Source organism: Lepisosteus platostomus, chromosome 13, assembly GCF_059453375.1.
Source record: "Lepisosteus platostomus isolate fLepPlt1 chromosome 13, fLepPlt1.hap1, whole genome shotgun sequence".
NCBI classification, from domain to species: Eukaryota; Metazoa; Chordata; class Actinopteri; order Semionotiformes; family Lepisosteidae; genus Lepisosteus; species Lepisosteus platostomus.
The window spans coordinates 8073238-8090668 of record NC_142623.1 but is presented as its reverse complement, the minus strand read 5'-3'; the positions used below and the strand labels follow the sequence as shown (position 1 = coordinate 8090668).

Here is a 17431-nt window from a genome sequence, read left to right as displayed (position 1 = left end):
ATCCCCAATGCATACTCAAAAAAGCCAAAGACCCAATGTGCACAGACTGTTTTATTGAAAAATCATTAAAACAAGGCAATAAGTTTGAAATGTAAAAGGAGCTTTTTATTACTAAAACAGTTAGTCGCAAAATCAACAGCCCCTTCTGAGTTTTTTGTGCTTTGTTAACAAATGTTAAAATAAAGGGGAAATGAACTCATAGCCCTGTTTCAAAACATGGGTGTATGTCACTGCGTGACTGCAGTAAATTCAGAAATTTGATGTCAATGTAACTCAATGAAAGAAATACAGGTGCATACTCCCAATACCTAGCTTTGCTCCTCAGTGATGTCCCTGGAACTGCACTCATGCATTCTTGACGTTCTCACAGTACTCTATTTGGACATTGAAAGTATACTTAAATTAGTATGACTATTACAAATGTGCTATTAAATTTTTGACTTAAATTTCTAAATCTATGCATCTACAAAATCTTAGCTGTCAGATTTTATCAATGAACTTGAACAATATCGCCAGTACATACTCACAATTCCTTTGAGATTGTGCTTACTACCACAACCCACATGAAAGGAAGTCATGAAACATCGATAACTGAAAACTGGTTTCAAATGCACACTAAAATTGTGTCAAATGGAAACAAATCAAAACACGGGGCTCAAACACACTATTGTGATGCTTTCATGTCATATTTTGTTACTGGTTAGGTTTGAAAGGACCTTTGCAAAAATGTGTAAGGGCTCTGCATTGTAAAACAAAAATAGGATTCCTCATAAAAACGCTTTCCAGCATTTTAAAGTTTTTCCTCCAAAGTCAAAGTAGTCGATAAAATGTGCAAATCTTAAAAAAAGCAGTGAAATAATTGTCACTCAACACCTTCAAAAATTAGACTTGAATTTTCTATACATGATTAAACATTGACTAGCAAAACAAAGTAATCTCTAAAGCTAAACTATGTGCTGTATAGACCCCGACACAAAATGAGACATCCTGGATTTAACCATTAAAGGTCACTATGCTCAAGAGTGTTATATTATAACTGTCTTGCAATGTGTATATACAAGAAAATTTCCACATAGTGTATTTAAAGAATTTCTATTATTAGGTATAAAAATCATACTTACCGTTAATGAATAAATTAACAGCTACAATTCACATGTTCAAGCCCTAGCAATTCTGGAGCTTAAGATACTAGTTTTGGAAACTACTGTCAGAATTGACAGGATCTTAGAAGTAGGTGCAAATGAAACCATTCCATTCCAGAAGATTATGTTCAAGTTCTCTTTATATTTTAAAAGAGGCACTACTGGGTCCAGCAATCTGAGCAACAGTACTGACAAACCAGTGCATACCGTCTGAAATTTCCATGTTTTGAATCTCCTGCATACGGTCAAGATCTTCAAATCAAAACTGCACTTTAAGGCTTTAAACTTTAAGATTCTAGCAAATTATTCAAGGTTCTATCAGTAGCAGTAGTTTAAAAAAGCATTTCTCCTTATTGGCAAGTGTCATATAAATGTGAGCAAATGACAAAATATATTTTCATATAACATTGGTAATTAAAAATGAAGCTATGTATACATTTTTCGTTGAGGGACAGATTGTGTGAAACATTCAGGTTAGAATTTTACTGTGGCACTGCTGAGTCGTGAAAACATCACTACTACCTAAAAAAAAAGGTTGCCCAAGAAGGAAACTAATCTAGAGAAGTAAATTCTGTTTCTCCAATAAATAACATGATGTCTTTAAAAGTTTAATTTGGTGGTATATTAAGCATGGGCATAAGATACTAAATCAATTGCGTTCAAAAATCTACGCAGTGGTTTCACAGACCCCAAACATCACTAATTTGGAAGAAGTTACTGTAATTTCAGGTAAACATTTACATAAGTATTACCATTCTTGGATGTGTGCAATTTGATTATTATGGCAACTGAATTAATGATTTCTGACAATGGACTTCATTCTTTAATTTATAACGACAAAAGGTGTGAATTCCACTTGAGATATTAATCTCCTACATAATATAAGTGAACTAATTTCACAATAGCTGTGACTTCCAGAATGCAATCATCTAATCTTTAAGCACTGGCATTCTCCCCCACCCCCAAAAAATATTACTCAAGTTCTTAATTAATAGCACATTTAAAACATGTAAAAAGTCCATATTTTAATTTCCACATGATGTAAGATACTTTTACCTCCATCCTATAATCCTATTAATATTGCACAGTATCATGTAGACTCCTGTGTAAAAAAACTGATGCTAATATCTCTCACAAGAATTGTTAAAAATGAAAGCCAACAGATCTTTGTTCATCTAGAAAAGACATTAACAACCACAAGTAAAACAAAGCATATAACTGATCATCTAAATTCCATAATGGTGAATACAACCAGTTCACAGAAACTGGTAGCCAATTGATTGCCATTAGATGAAAAATGGGTAGTCCTTCCAAGTGTTTAATGCAGACGCTGGGTGCCAATTGGATCATCAATTTTGTAGAATGTTTGTCTTCTGGTTTTCCAAACATAAAGAAGAGCCAAGAGGCTCAATATGGTAGAATCATTCTTCTCAGGCTGGGAAAATCCTTTTAACAGTAAAGACAATAGAAAGGAATGCTTCCTATCGAACTGGAACACATGAAAATGTAACTGTCCGCCAACCTTGGAGGCAGTCTCCTCCAAGCTTCAAACGTGAAGGTCCTGACTGCAGGACATGGTGAATGTTTTAATGTTTTGGGGAGGGGAGGGGGGATTAAAACATCCAATGGGAAAAAAAACAAGTGAAGAAAATACTGAGCAAACCCCAGCATGTTGGGTTGTGCTTAAGGCCAACCTTAACATTCTGAAGTTTGATTCACCCTGGCATAAAGCTGCACTAAACTGCTATTTACTTCAGTCTTTTCTTTCCCCAATAAGACACCCATCAGCAACTCAAGCCAGATTTAAGATATGATTGACTTTGGTGGATAAGCTGCATTTCAAGTGAAACTTATCTTGTTTTGCAAACTGGTTTGGGGAAGCTTCATAACTGAAGCCTTCATCTGAGGAGTAGACAGTTCTCAATGTTTTGACCAGTAAGTTACATTGCGTTTTTTAAACCAATTCTTGACTAAAAATCCCAAAACTGAATTTCCAAAATTAAAATGATGGAAATGACCTGCAGCCCAATAGTTCAAAACCAGAAATCTTCCAGCAATTCTGCTGCTACATTTGATAAATCACACACTACATTCAGGACTGATAACTTATTGGGATAAAGGTCACAGCATACTTAGCAATCCTCCTACTGAGCAAAACATCAAGAATGTGAAGCTAAACCCCAGAGGAAGAGAGAACTTCAGTTAATCGTGAAGAGTTGAAACCAAGCTCACCCTTCATGAAGAACACAGCTGTGATGTGTTCCTCACTCTATCGCTGGAGCTGCCGCTTCTTCACCTGGGTAATTTGGAATAAAAGGAGAAACTTAAAAAAAACAAAAAAAGTTTAAAAAATCAGAACTCTACTAGGAAAAAAAAAATACTCTTAGCAAAATCATGCTTCATCCCTCATAATTTTAACCCTTTGGTTTACCAGAAGGGGGGGATTCTCCACAATAAACTGATGCGTTGTCCACTTCGAAACAGGTTCTATTCTCAGTTTGCATTGCAGTACATTAGATTATGCAGGAGAGCTCAAGGGTTTCCAAAGAAAGAAACACGTTAGTAATGTACACCACCACTGGAAGCTCACCTCTATAATTAGATTCCATTTCCATGCGAGCTACGTTTTGAGAACAGAGCCCACATTGTGTACACTTAATGTAAACTGGTACAGTCTCACTTTCTATGAAGAAATTTTGGATTTACTTTAAGATCTCAGTAATGCTTTTAAGACCAAATGATTTCACTTCCTTCTCTTCAGGGTCAAACTGGTAATGATGTCGAAATACTTTCTTCAAAGTGAAGGAGTTGATTCCAAGCCTCCAGTTGATTCTCACTGTGATATTTGTAGGGTTTGTGCTTGGCAGGAAAGACCACTTCAAAATACTTAACCCATGTTCTTAATCCATTCTGGAGAGTACTAGACATCTCTGCCTTCGCATCCACACAAAAATACAAAATATAACCAAGATAAATGCTGGAAAGCAAAGGGTTAAAATCCACCTGTTTAAACAAAATTTAAGACTGAAATACTGTTTGAATAAACCAATTGAATTTATGGGCCGGTCTTTCCAACTTTGTTTATACTTTTGACAATGTTTTAGAAGAGTAGCTGTTCTGGCGCAACACACAAAAGCAACGATCATTCCTGGATACAAGTGAATTTTGAGATGACCACTGAATACTTTGATTTAGGAGCACAATATCAGCAGTTACAAAAAAGTATTTTTTTTAAACAATTTGATCACTCACATATGTAGTTTTTCCCACTCAGACATGGTCCTTTGAGATGTAACCACTGAATTAAATATTTCATGACACAACTGAGTTTGAAATAGTTGATAATTGAATGATGTACGTTTGAGTTTTATTGAAATGTAACAAGAACAAGTTATAAATACAAACACATCAAAGAACAGATTGCCACGGCTCTTATGGTTTAGCCAAACCAAATTTTCTAGGGCAAATTTGAAAAACGTTTGAAGTTATAACAGTTTAAAAAACACAATTTAACCTATTGCTACAAATGCTAAACATACAATTGAACGTTACTTCCCAACACAAGAAAAATTGCAATTTTTCTTTCTTTTCTATGGATTTTTTTCCCCCATTTCCGCAAAACAATTGAAAATAAAGCTCTAGCTTTAAGCTTTTATATACAAGCAAATTCCTATGGCAGTCTATCACAAATCTGAAGGGAAAATGTCCAGAAAAAAACATTTGCTTCCTGCAGGATACTCATGATTAAATGTCTCCTCAAACTTTTGAATGAGCGTCCACGGTTAAAATGTTAAATGTAGGCTTAAAAAAAAAAGTACAAACAAAATAAAAAAAGAATAAAAGCATTTCATGTGTTTAAAGCCAGAAATGTCCCAAATAACCACAAGGAAAGCAAAAGGATAAGAAAAATCAGGAAAGGTGTATATATACACTTATCTTCAGCCGAATACATACTGCAGCCAATCGATACTTGAACGTAGATGAGGTTAAGCCAATTTGTGTGTTCATACTATTTTTTGTGTGTGAAGGATGAAGATTTAAAAGCCAATCAAAGCTGCTGCCAATCTCCATTTTTCCCCAATACCCTCTCTTTGTCTACTTCCACTGTTGCCCATAAGAATCCTGATAAAACTCCTGGTTGTCATTATTGTAACCATAGTTACCGGAATAGTCGCCACCCTGCTGCAGAGGTTGCTGGGCGATGGGTTGGGAGCCCCAATTCTGCTGGTTGTTGGTCTGGCGGCGCTTGGAATCAGGCTGGTTGTACCCGTCTGCCTTCCTCTTTCCACCCACATTGCCTCCACGGTTTCCTCTGGATCCCCGAGCACCTCGGCCCCTCTGCTGTTGGGACGGACCTCCTCTGCCACCTCGAGCCCCCCTAGGTGCTCCCAAAGGTGCACCCCGCTGGGTGTAGCCAACTCTTCCTCTGGGTGGTGGGGCTCCTCTGCCCCTTGGTGGAGGAGGAGCACCTCTGCTGACACGGCTGCCTCTTCCTCTCATAGCATAGCCATCATCGTAACCATAGTAAGGATCTTCATAGCCACCTCGATAGTCATGGTAGTCATAGCCATAGTAATCATCATAGTACTCCTCATAGCCATAGTAATCTGGAGGATACACATATCCACCTCTGCCTCCTCGTCCCCTGCCTCTGACAGGTGGAGGCATTCGTGGTGGAGGGTAATAGTAATAATCGTCATACCTGGAAAAATCAAGAGGGTACAGGTTACATGAGACCCGACAGCTTCTGAAGTTAGAAAAAAGCTTATCAATACAAAATGAACACCAGCCTTTGAACTGATTAGCAAATGATCTTTGAATCATAAAACTATCTTCAGAATGCTTTCCTGGAACATGTCCAGGCTAAAAAACCCATCCATCACAGGGGCAAACAATTAAGCACAGAGGAACAATTTAAAAATCCCACTTAAGAGGTCACTCGTCCAATGTACTTTGTTTAGCATGTAGTTGCTAATTGATCCAAGGATCTCATCCAGCCATTACTTGGAAGACAGCAAGGCAGTATGTGGCATATTCCCACAACCCCTAACAAATGCCTCCTGTTCTCAGTTTTTAATGCACAAAGCTTTAATTTGTATCCTTTGGTTCACGTTTCACTTTATTCTGTACAGGTCCACTGGCCTGACTCTGTCATTGTCTTTTAGTTTGAATACTTAAATATCAAGTCCTTCATAGTGTTTTCTGATCGTGACTAGAAAGGTTCAGTTTAAGTCAATTAGTATAGGATGTTCAATTAAGCCCCTTATTCTAGCCTTCATATCTGTGGAAGGCGAGAGGAAAACTGCATGGGGAAAGTCCAATGTGAACACAGAAAGTACATGCAAACTGCCTTTAGAAACAAACTACATTGTCAACAGCATACACTAGACTAAAACCCTTACCCTGTATTTCTAGTAGTCTGCCTGGCAGCTTGACGTTCTTTGCGTTTCTTATCGGGGGGTTTTGCAAGAACTATTTCAATCTCTTCTCCCTCAAGCTCCTTTCCGTTCATCTCTTGCATTGCCTAGAGTGGAAATAAAATGTATTTTTATAATGACTAAGAAAAAGCACTTCACGGTGCGGATATTTAATCATTATCACTGGAAGACTTGAGAAGTTCAAAAATGTCCATATCGGAAATACAAACCGTCAGTAGCATCATCAAGACCAGGGCCAAGAGGCCCCTACACTTACCTTGACTGCTGCATCCCGATCCTCAAAGTGAACGAAAGCATAATCTTTAAGCTTCTTCACTCGCTCCAATTTCCCAAACTGAGAGAATGTTTTCTCCAAAAGCTCCTCAGTCACAGGAGTAGCGAGGTTTCTCACAAACAGCACCTTAACCTGTTAAAGTGAAATGAAAAAGAAAAGTTAGACATCACCTAGCAGATACTAGATCACAGCTGGGACACAGTTGTTTGTATATATATATAGACAAGCACATCAGAAATAAAGATAAATTGGAGCTTTCCAATTTTTAATGTAAACAACAATTTTCCATGTTTAATATATCGAACAGAAACCTACTGAGGTTTTTTTTTTAACATGTAGCAATCAATTTATGTACCATGGTTCCATTTCACTTCACAACACCTTGTTGAATAATACTTGCTTTCTTCTTTACAATATACCCCATTTACAGTAATTAGAACAAATTATAAAGTTGCTGTAAGACATCAAGAATTAAAAAACAACTCACTGTTAATATTCTATTATCATACCTTTGCCATCACCTCTGGGTCAGGCTCCTCTACAGGATCAGCCCACTCCACAGTGACTGGGTTCCCCCACACTTTGACTTTGCCACTCATCAGCCTGCGCCTGGCTTGGGCTGCAGATTTGTGGTCCTCATACTCCAGAAAACAGAAACCCCTGTTTTTCTTTTTATCATCAGGCTGATGGTACAAAATCACTTCCATAAGGCCCTCTGGAAGATGCGGGAGGGAGAATGTCAGAACTTCACTTGCAACAAAGTACAACAACATTCAAGCTCAAAAACCATCTGTGGTATGATCTATAAGAGTGCCTAGTATTAACATTTAATTACACATTGTTAGTAAATGAAAAATCAATGTCTGCAGCCTACCTGTAAGGAGACATCAGGTCACTAACTTCAATAAGTGCCGTTTCACAATTGAAAACAAAAGCTACCTACTACTTTTAAACAAGATACTATACTATTATCACCCAACTGTTTACCTGCTGAGATAAAATGATTCTTAGAAGCAGCGATACAAAACATTTAACATATACAGAACTCCATTACTCCAGTTCTCAACTAGAATTACATTATCCAATGTGAAAAAAGTAAATGACTTTGTATACGACAGTGAAATATAAGAAGAGGACTATTTTTCCTCTAACCTGTGACTTTGCTGAAATCTTCCAAGATACTTTCCCTGGTCTTGTTCTTTGGAATTGATCCAACAAACAGTCGATTGTTTGCAACAGAGATGCAGACACCAAGGTATTTACCAGACCGGATTTCATAGTTATCACACTAAAAACAAAAGGTTCAAGAAAGAGAATTTCCCAAGGTTAAGTGCTTAACAGCGCAATATCGACAACAGTATTTCAAACATTTTGTTAATCACCTCAAAACAAAACCAGAGACATTATAACAAGGACCTTAAACAATTTTTACTTAAGAAAAGCCAGCCTTGACTTGAATGAAAAATTTCTTACGAGTTTGACAGCCTCTTGTGCAGCTTCCTTGTTGCAGAAAGTGATGAAAGCATATCCTCGGTTCTGACCGGATAAGGGGTCCATCATCAACCGCAGATCCCAGATTGGGCCAGCTTTCTCAAAAAGAGGTACCAACTCGTCCTCATACAAATCTCTTGGGATCTTTCCCACAAACACCTGCACACAATTTGAAAAATAAATCAATTCTACAGCCCAAGGAACAATTTTAAATCCACTATTAAGGACTCAGTCGAAATTAATGTAGTGACAGATTATTAAAGGCATATTTAAAATTATGAAAATGGTTTTAGATCAATTTAGATTATAAAGGATAATCTCAGGGTCATTTCAAATTCTAAATTACAACTAAATTTGGAGCACATTCGTGCATATTTCTAATAGGTCTCCCAGACCGAAGGAAAGAAAACCTGGGGAAAAAAAAGAATTGAAAGACTGAAGATCCAATTTCTTAATTTTGGTGAACCCTGACCATCCTTTGTTTAAGATGTTCTGCCAAACAGAATAAAAAGGCAGTACTAGCCTCTGTTCCCACTCCTGGCTGTGGTCCCGAATAAACCGATTCAGGTGGAGGGCCCCCATACTTCCTCTGCCCTGTGGTCACATCCAAAGTATACCCTGTCCTCTCCAGCAGAGCCTGCAAAGTAAAGGAAATACAGAATTGTTTATATTCAAAAGGCATAACTGATATTGACACTAAAAGGTTGTGCTTTTAGCGGGCATAAAAAAAAACATTATATGTAGTTCACCACTTCCAGCGGACAGTAAAATAATTCCACACAAAAGATTATTGCAAATAACTAACAAAAGGTACATCAGTTGAGGACATCAAATTTTACACACCTCACTCAGTTATAAACCTCAATGCTGCAAAAAACAATTGATCTATTGTCCTCTGCTGATCAGTGTTCAATGGGTTTAATAATTTTCCACAATACAAAACCTGTTTTTAGCCATAAATAGGTTAGATCTTTGAATTGTTTTTGAAAAGTGATTTGTATCTTTCTGACAAATTCGCAGAATCCATACAAATATACTGTAATTGCAATTTAAGTTTTTTAACACACAACTCATACAATAGTATTTAAAAACTCCATCTATAATCAACAGTTCTAAAAACACTTATGAAAGGCCTTCAGAGCAGCCAAACGTCACTCTCAAGCAATGGGCTACATGGTCTGAACACCATAGCAAGCTTCCTAAAGACAATTCACACTAACTGGCAAATCTGAAACCAAATTCTACTGAATGTTCTAACATATTAAAATAATAAACTGATCCATTCCATATGTTTTTACAAATACTCTACCTTAATCTTAGATTCATCTGGCCCCTTTGTAGACTCTTGTACCTTGCTTCCTTGCTTCTCTCGCTGTCTGTAGGTTTTCATTACTCCACATAAAAATGCACTTTTGTTCTGCAACAGAAGGCAGAAAAATTAATTTAAGCAAATAAAGAGCACTAAGGCAATGGAAGGTAGGGATGGGATGGGGGGGGGGGTCCAAATGCTTGCTCATAATTAATATAACTATTTTAAAAAGCAAAATCACACACTCTCTCTCTCTCTAGAGAAAAGAAAAAAAACCATATGATCGCTTTGATGAATATAATCACAGTTAATTCAAAAATAGGGGAGCTATAGGACATGCACTCACCTGTACATGAGACAAGTCACTTTCTTTAAACTGCTGCAGAACGGAGAGAGCACCTTCTTCATTGAATTCTCGTAAGGCATCAATGGCCCTCTCGTCCAGATCTGCGTATGCCACCAAACCTGTAATTTGCGGTGTTTAAGTCATGGCACTCTCACCAACTGCTAATACCAGACATTCTTCCTGGGACCACAAACTTTCCTTCACACGGTGTCCCTGCTCAACACACTACCAGTGTCACTGAATCCTTCCGCTTGATCGATTAACTTATTACTTTCTAAGATGTCAAAGGAGCTACAACATCCTGCCCCACATAACCAGCCTTGAGAAAGATGGAGGTAAGAGGGCAAAGGTGAAACTTTTTGCCATTTTGTGTTTCTTAAAAAAAAATTAAGAACGAAAAACTAAGCACACAGCAGATGAGGAATAAATGGGAACCAGCACATACCTGTTTGAAAGATATTGTCCAACCTTTCTGCTACTTTCTGTGGTAATCCAGCATCTATGAGAGTCTGGTAGTTTTCTGTGTGGGTTACATTTGAGGTGTCCATTGGCTCGTCCTCCTCCTTAACCTGGGCAGAGTTACCATTCACCTCAGCAGCCATTTCTCCTACTGTAACTGAAGAAGAAAATTAACCCCATGAGCAATTTTAGACTCTCATGCACATCAATAACATCTGAAACTGTCATCCGACATTTCCAGAGACATTCTCTAGTAGATGTACTGTAACACTACATGCAATGACCAGATCAATATTCTAAAAGGTAAAAATGAGAAACAGATGCAGAAAGGCCTCAAAACCTCAAAAGAGGCAATAAAGTTGGCTCAAACACACCGTGTCCAAATGCTCTCTAGACAAACACAGAAAAGCGTGCTTGCACTTCATAAAGAATTACAAATGTCAAAACTGTTAAATTCTTTATAGTACTCTGCGAACATTATGCAAGTCTATTAATGCTGTAATGTGGAGAAATATCAATGTTAACCGGAGTTATATACAACTTTGCCATTACAAAACTTTTTTCCTGAAAATCTTTCACTACCGACTCTAAATAACAGTTTTGTAAAATTAAAACGTAAAATCCGACAAGAACTGTAGCATAAACTATTTATATAGAATTAAGGGTCACTGATCCAAATAATTTCTCAGTGGCACTTGTGGGGTAACATTAAGATAAACACTCAGAATGCATCTTATTCTCCTTGTATTGGTTCATGCTTAACATATTGCACACAACGTTCAAGAAAAGAATCCCTGTTTACGGACTTAAGAAATTGATCTTAATCAGCTTTGCGTGCCTGTTTTCCAGACCATGCTCTCTACAAATCCAAGCAATGCTGTCGATGGCGTGACGGATCAACCGCACACGGCAAAACTGGGCAACTGGGCCGACAAAAATGTATTTAAAAAGTCAGCGACAGCGGAGCTACACGAAACACTGCCGAGACAAACGTTTTAAAAAAATGGAGGGACTCCAGCAAATCTCGTCTTTTCTTGTCGGGAAAAAAAAGGCATTTCTGCCTAATCCGCTGGGAGCGGGCAAAACTGCCAATGGAAAATCGTACTGATCTAACCCAAGCCGCCGCCGAAAAAAATCCCTAGGCTAATGTGGAATATGGAAGGCATTTTAGGTAATATATTACACGAATTTGAAAATTACAGCGTATAGTAATTTGCAATTGGCATTAGCTGGATCAAGTTCTTGTTTACCGGAGCTTTTCTCTTTTGGTGCTGCAAAAAAAAACGCCAACCCGAACGCAGTTCCGAGACCCAAGATACGGCAAAATACCAAAGAAAATCGGCCAAACGCAATAATTTTGCAATCAGCAAGCCTGCGTCCGGTTGATGTTTTGTTGGAATTTTTCCGACGGGGACCTGCGGGTTTAAACAATGGTTTCTGTGTAAATTAATACCAGCAGTTGCGACTGCACACACGGCCGAAGACAAAAAATCCGTTCCGCCCCCTTTGGTGCACAAATTTCAGACAGGCCTACAAGAACGCAAAGCTCCGAAACCCCTTATTGTGATTACGTATTCTTCTGTTGCATACGAAATGATGCCTAAAGATGCTTCTGCGCCTACCCTGGATTTAAGTATGTGTTTATTTTACTCTCAGAGACGCTTAAAAAAAACGAGCCCACCTCACAGGCCTCAAATAAAACCCTTCCAAAGCAGAGACCATCCCCCCAGCCCGAGAAAAACACATCCGACCGGCTGAAACTTACCGCTCCTTTAAAGCAAGAATTCCGTCACTGCAGCTACCCGCAACTGTCTGCGGCCTTTTAAAAAAAAAGTGTCTTTAAAAAAATACTGAGACGCTGTTGTATTTTAAATGTGCCTGTGTTCGAGGAAGGGTTTATAAATCTGCCCACGGGAGAAGACTTAAGACAGACCAATGCTCGTCCACGGCACTTCCTCGCGGTCAACCCGACCCTGTCTAGGGGAGCGCGCACGCCACTTTGCCACGGGGTCTCCCAGCGCACTCTCCAGGGCCGCCGCGAAGGGGAAGAAAGCGCCAATCAGAGAAGCGAAACGGGGAGACTGGCGTGAGCGGCGGACCAATGAGAGCGAAAGGAGCAGCAGGCTGCAGCCCTGCTAGCTGGAAAGAGAAGCAGCTGCGGGCGCTTTGCAGCAGAGTACGAGTCTAGAGAAAGAATCCGATCCCGACACCTCCAGTGACAATGGAAAATTACAGGAGCAGTGCCTAGGCACAGGGTACATGCAGCACAACCGAGGCTATCACGGCATGGTGATGTAGACCCGAGTCATTTTCAGAAACAAAATAAGACGAAGCACTGCCTTGAACTCTGTACAGCTGTAGGCATTTTACGCGGTAGTTCTCTCTTGCTCTCGATATTAAGTCTGTTTCGGCCGATGATGTTATTTTTGAGTTGCTTGCTTCGAAATCTCAGCAGGCTGTAATAGGGAATCGTTTAACCCGAACTACGTTAAGAAAAGACAGGGTGCAAGTGCTTATATCCTTTCTTTTCATGTCGTTGTACCAGCACAGGTTCTGTAATATTAGTAATCCTTTTGATCTCCGTATATTCCTGTATCGCTAGTACCTGGGCTGAACGGGCTACATTGTGATGCAGCTCGTAAGGCACGACTTCATGATTAAGGACATAAGGAAAATCTTCCCTATTTCTCCTCTCAGAAGTCACCCCCACAATAGCCTTCGAAAAACTAAAAAAAAAAGGTAATTCGATGGAACTGCAAGACAAATGCCTTGTAAGATCACATGGTATTTTTGGTTCAGAAAAAAAGGAATTTAGGGATATGAAATTAACACGGTTTAGGTATCTGCTCTAAAGCCAAGTAATCTGCATGGCTTGTAAATAGAACTCATTTGCAAATGGCACTTTAAATAACTGCTGTATTGAGATTCCTGCAAACACCAGAGAAAATTATTTATTAACACAGGGGCACCACACACTTCACAATCAAATCCAGACACTGCCCACAACATCCAAACAAAATAACCCATGAGAGCAGCGGATACTTTATATAAACATTTATTTTCCGAGTGAAGACGGCCAGTTTATACAAGAACTCCATATTGTTTCAGGACTTCAGTGTATTTGGCGATTTTGCTCTCGACGTTCTTCTCCGCCTGCTTCTTCAGCTTCAGCTCAGTTTTCTTCTTGTTGTAGCGGATCTTGGACTTCTCCTTCCGTTTCTCCTCAAGGGTGGCTGTGATGGCCTGGTACTTCCAGCCAACCTCATGGGCCAGGCGGCCGAGCAGGGCAAACTGGAGGGCAGGACAAAGACGGAGCAATGAGACCTCATTCGATGGGACCTCCAACCTGAGCTCCCCCCCACCCCAGTCTTTCGTTTTTTGGGTAACAAATACAGCGAATGTGTATATTTTTCACATTTCCAGTCAAATGATCAGAACAACAAACCCAAGTAAGTTTTCCAGTCCTAACCACTACAAGTATATAGGGACACAATCATGCATATGTCCGCTTTCCACCCAGTGTACTTGTAAGTACATTGAGAAGCTAATTTTTTTTATCAGATTCTCCATCACCCTTTACATTAAATACTACAGGTCTACTAGAATCCTGTGCTGCCTGGTCTCAGATGGTAGTGCATGTCAAGTATTCTCATGGTCGTGAAACTCGAATACTTAACTGTGGAAAAACATCACTGACACACAGCACTTCAAACGCTCCTGCCTCAGAAACTATATGAACTGTTTTGAAAAGGGTATCAATATTTTCAGAAGAGCTCCTGTAAAACCACGTGTTTCAGACGTTTGCCATTTTATAAAGGCCAAAACCAAATGTTTGTTTGTTTTACAACAGTCACCTTGCGACTTGGCTTCAGGCGCACAATCTTCAGAGCAGCTGGCACCACCATACGCTTCCTCTGCGGGACACATTGGGGAGGGAGAGAGGAGGGGTGTCAAGTTTCACCGAATAGAACCAAAGCCTTTTAAAGGACAAGAGTCAGTGTGTCTCAGATGTGTTTCATGTTCTCATTTAAGAATATTCAAACAATGTAGGTAGAATAGAAGCATCATCGACAGCGCACATCAGAGGATCAGGTGCATGAAGTGTGCAGGAGCCACTCACTTTGTCATAAGGAGGGGGGATTCCATCAAAGACCTTCAGTCTCTCCAATGCAGCCTGGCCTCGTTTTGTTTTGTGTGGAAGCATACCTGTTTACAAAGAAAGGCATAATTACTTCTAAAAAGTCACCATAATTCTCTCTCTTTTTTTTTTTAATTGAGCACCCCTTTGCTCAGCATTTGGTAAAGCCATGTTTGGCCCTATGCAGTAAAATTATTAAACGGCATCTATATAGAAGATGCAACTTATCTTAAGTATCAGGGCTACGTTCCTGGAAAAAAACTTTAAAAAAGCCCTCCCAGAAAATGGAAAAGCATCGCTTTGATTGTAAGAAAAGTGCTGGTTTAACTATTATGGATATACACTATTAAGTAACGTTTATATAGGTTTAAAGAATATCTGAACTCAGCAGTCAGATCCATATTTTTGTCATCAGACCAGGTCAGGTTCGGGATAAGACTCATCACAGTTCAGGAATCAGCAGTCAAGAGCAAGTCGCAATGCCACCCATTTAGGTCAACGCATGCTGTGGCTTCTGTAAGCTGCCGTAACATCGAAGGCTCCAGCCCTCAGAGCGCCTCACCTCTCACTGTCCTCCAGAAGATCCTGCTGGGGGCTCTGAAATGGTAGGGCCCACGGGATGGGTTGGTGTTCATCCTTTTGCGCAAGAAGGCAAGGTACTTCACTGTTCAAAGACAAAAGCTCAACATGAGCATGACCAAACTGTGACAGCACCGTGCACTTACTACTTAGCCACACATGCATTATTACATTGACTTCAGTTAGCCACGGACCTAAGTTCTCAGTTTAGTACAAAAAAAATGCAAAGCCTGCTAGGAATAATGAATAGGTAAATTCTTTACACCATGACCAGAAAATGCACGATTTGCTCAGCAATTCTGTTCCAAGATCTTACGTCACCCACAAGAAAGGCCATTTCCAGTTCGCTTTGGTCGCCACTATCCTTTTAAACTGAGGGATCCCCCGCAGATATGCCGCAAACATGGACTTAAACTGAAGTGCAGAAGAGGTCACTTACATTTGTTCCGGTAGAAGTTCCCAGAGATATTGATGCCCTCACACCTCACGACAACCACTTTGTGGCCTGTAAAAGTAACAGGCGGTTAGGCACATCGAAGGACTGCTGGACACTGCCATTAAAAACCACCTGCCGTCTCAGATGGTAGTGCATGTCAAGTTTTCTCATGGTAGTTAAACTCGAACAATGTAGGATAAGCATCATCATAGACAGTCAGGTATTTGTCAGTCCATTTTTAGACAACTGAACTTCTTTAATGACCTCTAAAACGTTTATTCTAATAAACTACTTCAATTGGTAGTACAATCTGTAACTGCTTTTAGCAATTACAGATTGCAGCAGAGGTAGAAGTGAAAGATGGTGAAAAAGGTGACTTATTTACAACCAGGTACAAGCTGATTATGACACCAACCCTGCAATCAGAGGGGAAAACGGCAGTGGGCACACGTCCCAGATGGGACACTGCACAGGTCCTCTTTCTTGAACAAGGGATATCACTTGGGTTGCTTCAAACAAAACTGCCCAAATAAACGACAGAAAGAAAGATTCTTACCAAGCAGAACCTGTTTTGCCACAATGGCAGCCAGGCGACCAAGCAGATGGCCTCTGCCATCGAGTAGCAGAACCTGGGGGAAAAGAACATGACGAGTTAGAGCCGACGAGCTACTGCTGACCACCAGGGCTTTGGGAATGAGCGCACTGCACCTCAGCAACTGCTACGTCGACAAGTATTTCGCCACTAATTTGGGGGCAAACATTTTCATATTAATAAAGATGGTCAACGTCATATATAAACTGAAAAGGCCACCATTAACTGCACTCGCTAAGTAACACGCGTTGATAAGAGTTGTGCTGAGCACACTTCTACGGGTATCCAGATTTGGTTGCAAATTTCAGAAACTATCACGCGGGACAACGTCTGTCATGAAAATCAATTATTCGAAAATGCTTCACCGACACCCAGCACCACTACAAAACGTTATTTTGTTTCTCAACACAAATCACAGAAGATGAGGTAATCACAAAACAAAAACCGTGAAAGGAAGAAACGCTTAATAGCACTTTCAAAGTAATACGTGAGTGAAACAACGTGTGGCGCTTTAATAAAAATTAATCGTTAAGTACATTCGTGCTTTACGACGGAACAAATGCAGCCCAGTTTTTAACCGAGGTTCTTCACAAAAGAAAATATTTTTACATCAACCAGAGCTGCCTACAATTGTACAGAATACCGCACTACACAGAAATGGGTCCGCTTCATCACACTGTACGCAAGCATGAATGGATTCAGGCCTACAAGACACGCAGAACAGGGCGACGGGAATTATCTCATTACAGGCTTGGAGAGAAACTCAAGATAACAGGGAGAAGGAAACAGAGCAGCAGCACGGACATTTTTGGAACATTCTTCAACATGTCAGCCTAATTCGCAAATTGAAAACTTAACATCGTGCCCTAGAGACAGGGAGTACTCCATGCCGGTCCAACACTCCTATCGCAAGGCAAAACAAAACCACAAAATTCAATTGATACACTGCACCAAACTCCTCGGTATTGAACACACGAAACAGAGAGACTTCCACACAGCCACTGACCCTTCCTCGGTTCCAGAATACCCATCTTTACCCAACATTTTTTGCCTGTACACAGCAGCCCCGTAACACACCTTATTGAAGCGGTCCGCCATGATGTGGGAAAAGAGAGAGAAACGGGGAGGCCGCGAGTAAAAATCAGGGGCGAGGGAGGAGCTTCGTGCAGAGAGGAAGCGCTGTTCGTGAGCCGGACGACGAACGTGTGACGGAAGACGTCGTGACGT

At 40.0% G+C, this 17431-nt stretch overlaps 2 protein-coding genes, 1 long non-coding RNA gene and 4 other non-coding genes across 7 annotated transcripts; 1 reads left to right on the top strand and 6 right to left on the bottom strand.

Annotated features, from left to right (window-relative positions):
* Positions 1–4480: 4480 nt before the first annotated feature.
* Positions 4481–12451, bottom strand: hnrnpr (heterogeneous nuclear ribonucleoprotein R). Its single transcript, XM_088602968.1, has 11 exons — positions 12225–12451; positions 10446–10616; positions 10001–10119; positions 9655–9762; positions 8869–8982; positions 8328–8504; positions 8007–8142; positions 7364–7569; positions 6837–6986; positions 6545–6666; positions 4481–5844 (listed from the first exon to the last, which is right to left on the bottom strand). The coding sequence occupies exons 2-11, from the start codon at positions 10600–10602 to the stop codon at positions 5238–5240; spliced, it is 1896 nt and encodes a 631-aa protein (XP_088459094.1). The 5' UTR covers positions 10603–10616; positions 12225–12451; the 3' UTR covers positions 4481–5237.
* Positions 12452–12610: 159 nt separating this feature from the next.
* LOC148649813 (uncharacterized) lies at positions 12611–13551 on the top strand. The gene is made up of 2 exons (XR_015925935.1): positions 12611–12714; positions 13025–13551. It is a non-coding gene; the product is annotated as an uncharacterized LOC148649813 (long non-coding RNA).
* rpl13a (ribosomal protein L13a) lies at positions 13499–17410 on the bottom strand. Its single transcript, XM_088602969.1, has 7 exons — positions 17282–17410; positions 16169–16241; positions 15616–15681; positions 15160–15261; positions 14580–14665; positions 14314–14373; positions 13499–13750 (listed from the first exon to the last, which is right to left on the bottom strand). Exons 1-7 carry the CDS (start codon positions 17300–17302, stop codon positions 13541–13543), a joined length of 618 nt encoding a protein of 205 aa, XP_088459095.1. The 5' UTR covers positions 17303–17410; the 3' UTR covers positions 13499–13540.
* Positions 14076–14159, bottom strand: LOC148649812 (small nucleolar RNA Z195/SNORD33/SNORD32 family). The gene has a single exon (XR_015926261.1). It is a non-coding gene; the product is annotated as a small nucleolar RNA Z195/SNORD33/SNORD32 family (small nucleolar RNA).
* Positions 14457–14534, bottom strand: LOC148649811 (small nucleolar RNA SNORD34). Its single transcript, XR_015926247.1, has one exon. It is a non-coding gene; the product is annotated as a small nucleolar RNA SNORD34 (small nucleolar RNA).
* LOC148649810 (small nucleolar RNA SNORD50) lies at positions 14979–15048 on the bottom strand. Its single transcript, XR_015926252.1, has one exon. It is a non-coding gene; the product is annotated as a small nucleolar RNA SNORD50 (small nucleolar RNA).
* LOC148649809 (small nucleolar RNA Z195/SNORD33/SNORD32 family) lies at positions 15747–15829 on the bottom strand. Its single transcript, XR_015926260.1, has one exon. It is a non-coding gene; the product is annotated as a small nucleolar RNA Z195/SNORD33/SNORD32 family (small nucleolar RNA).
* Positions 17411–17431: the final 21 nt, after the last annotated feature.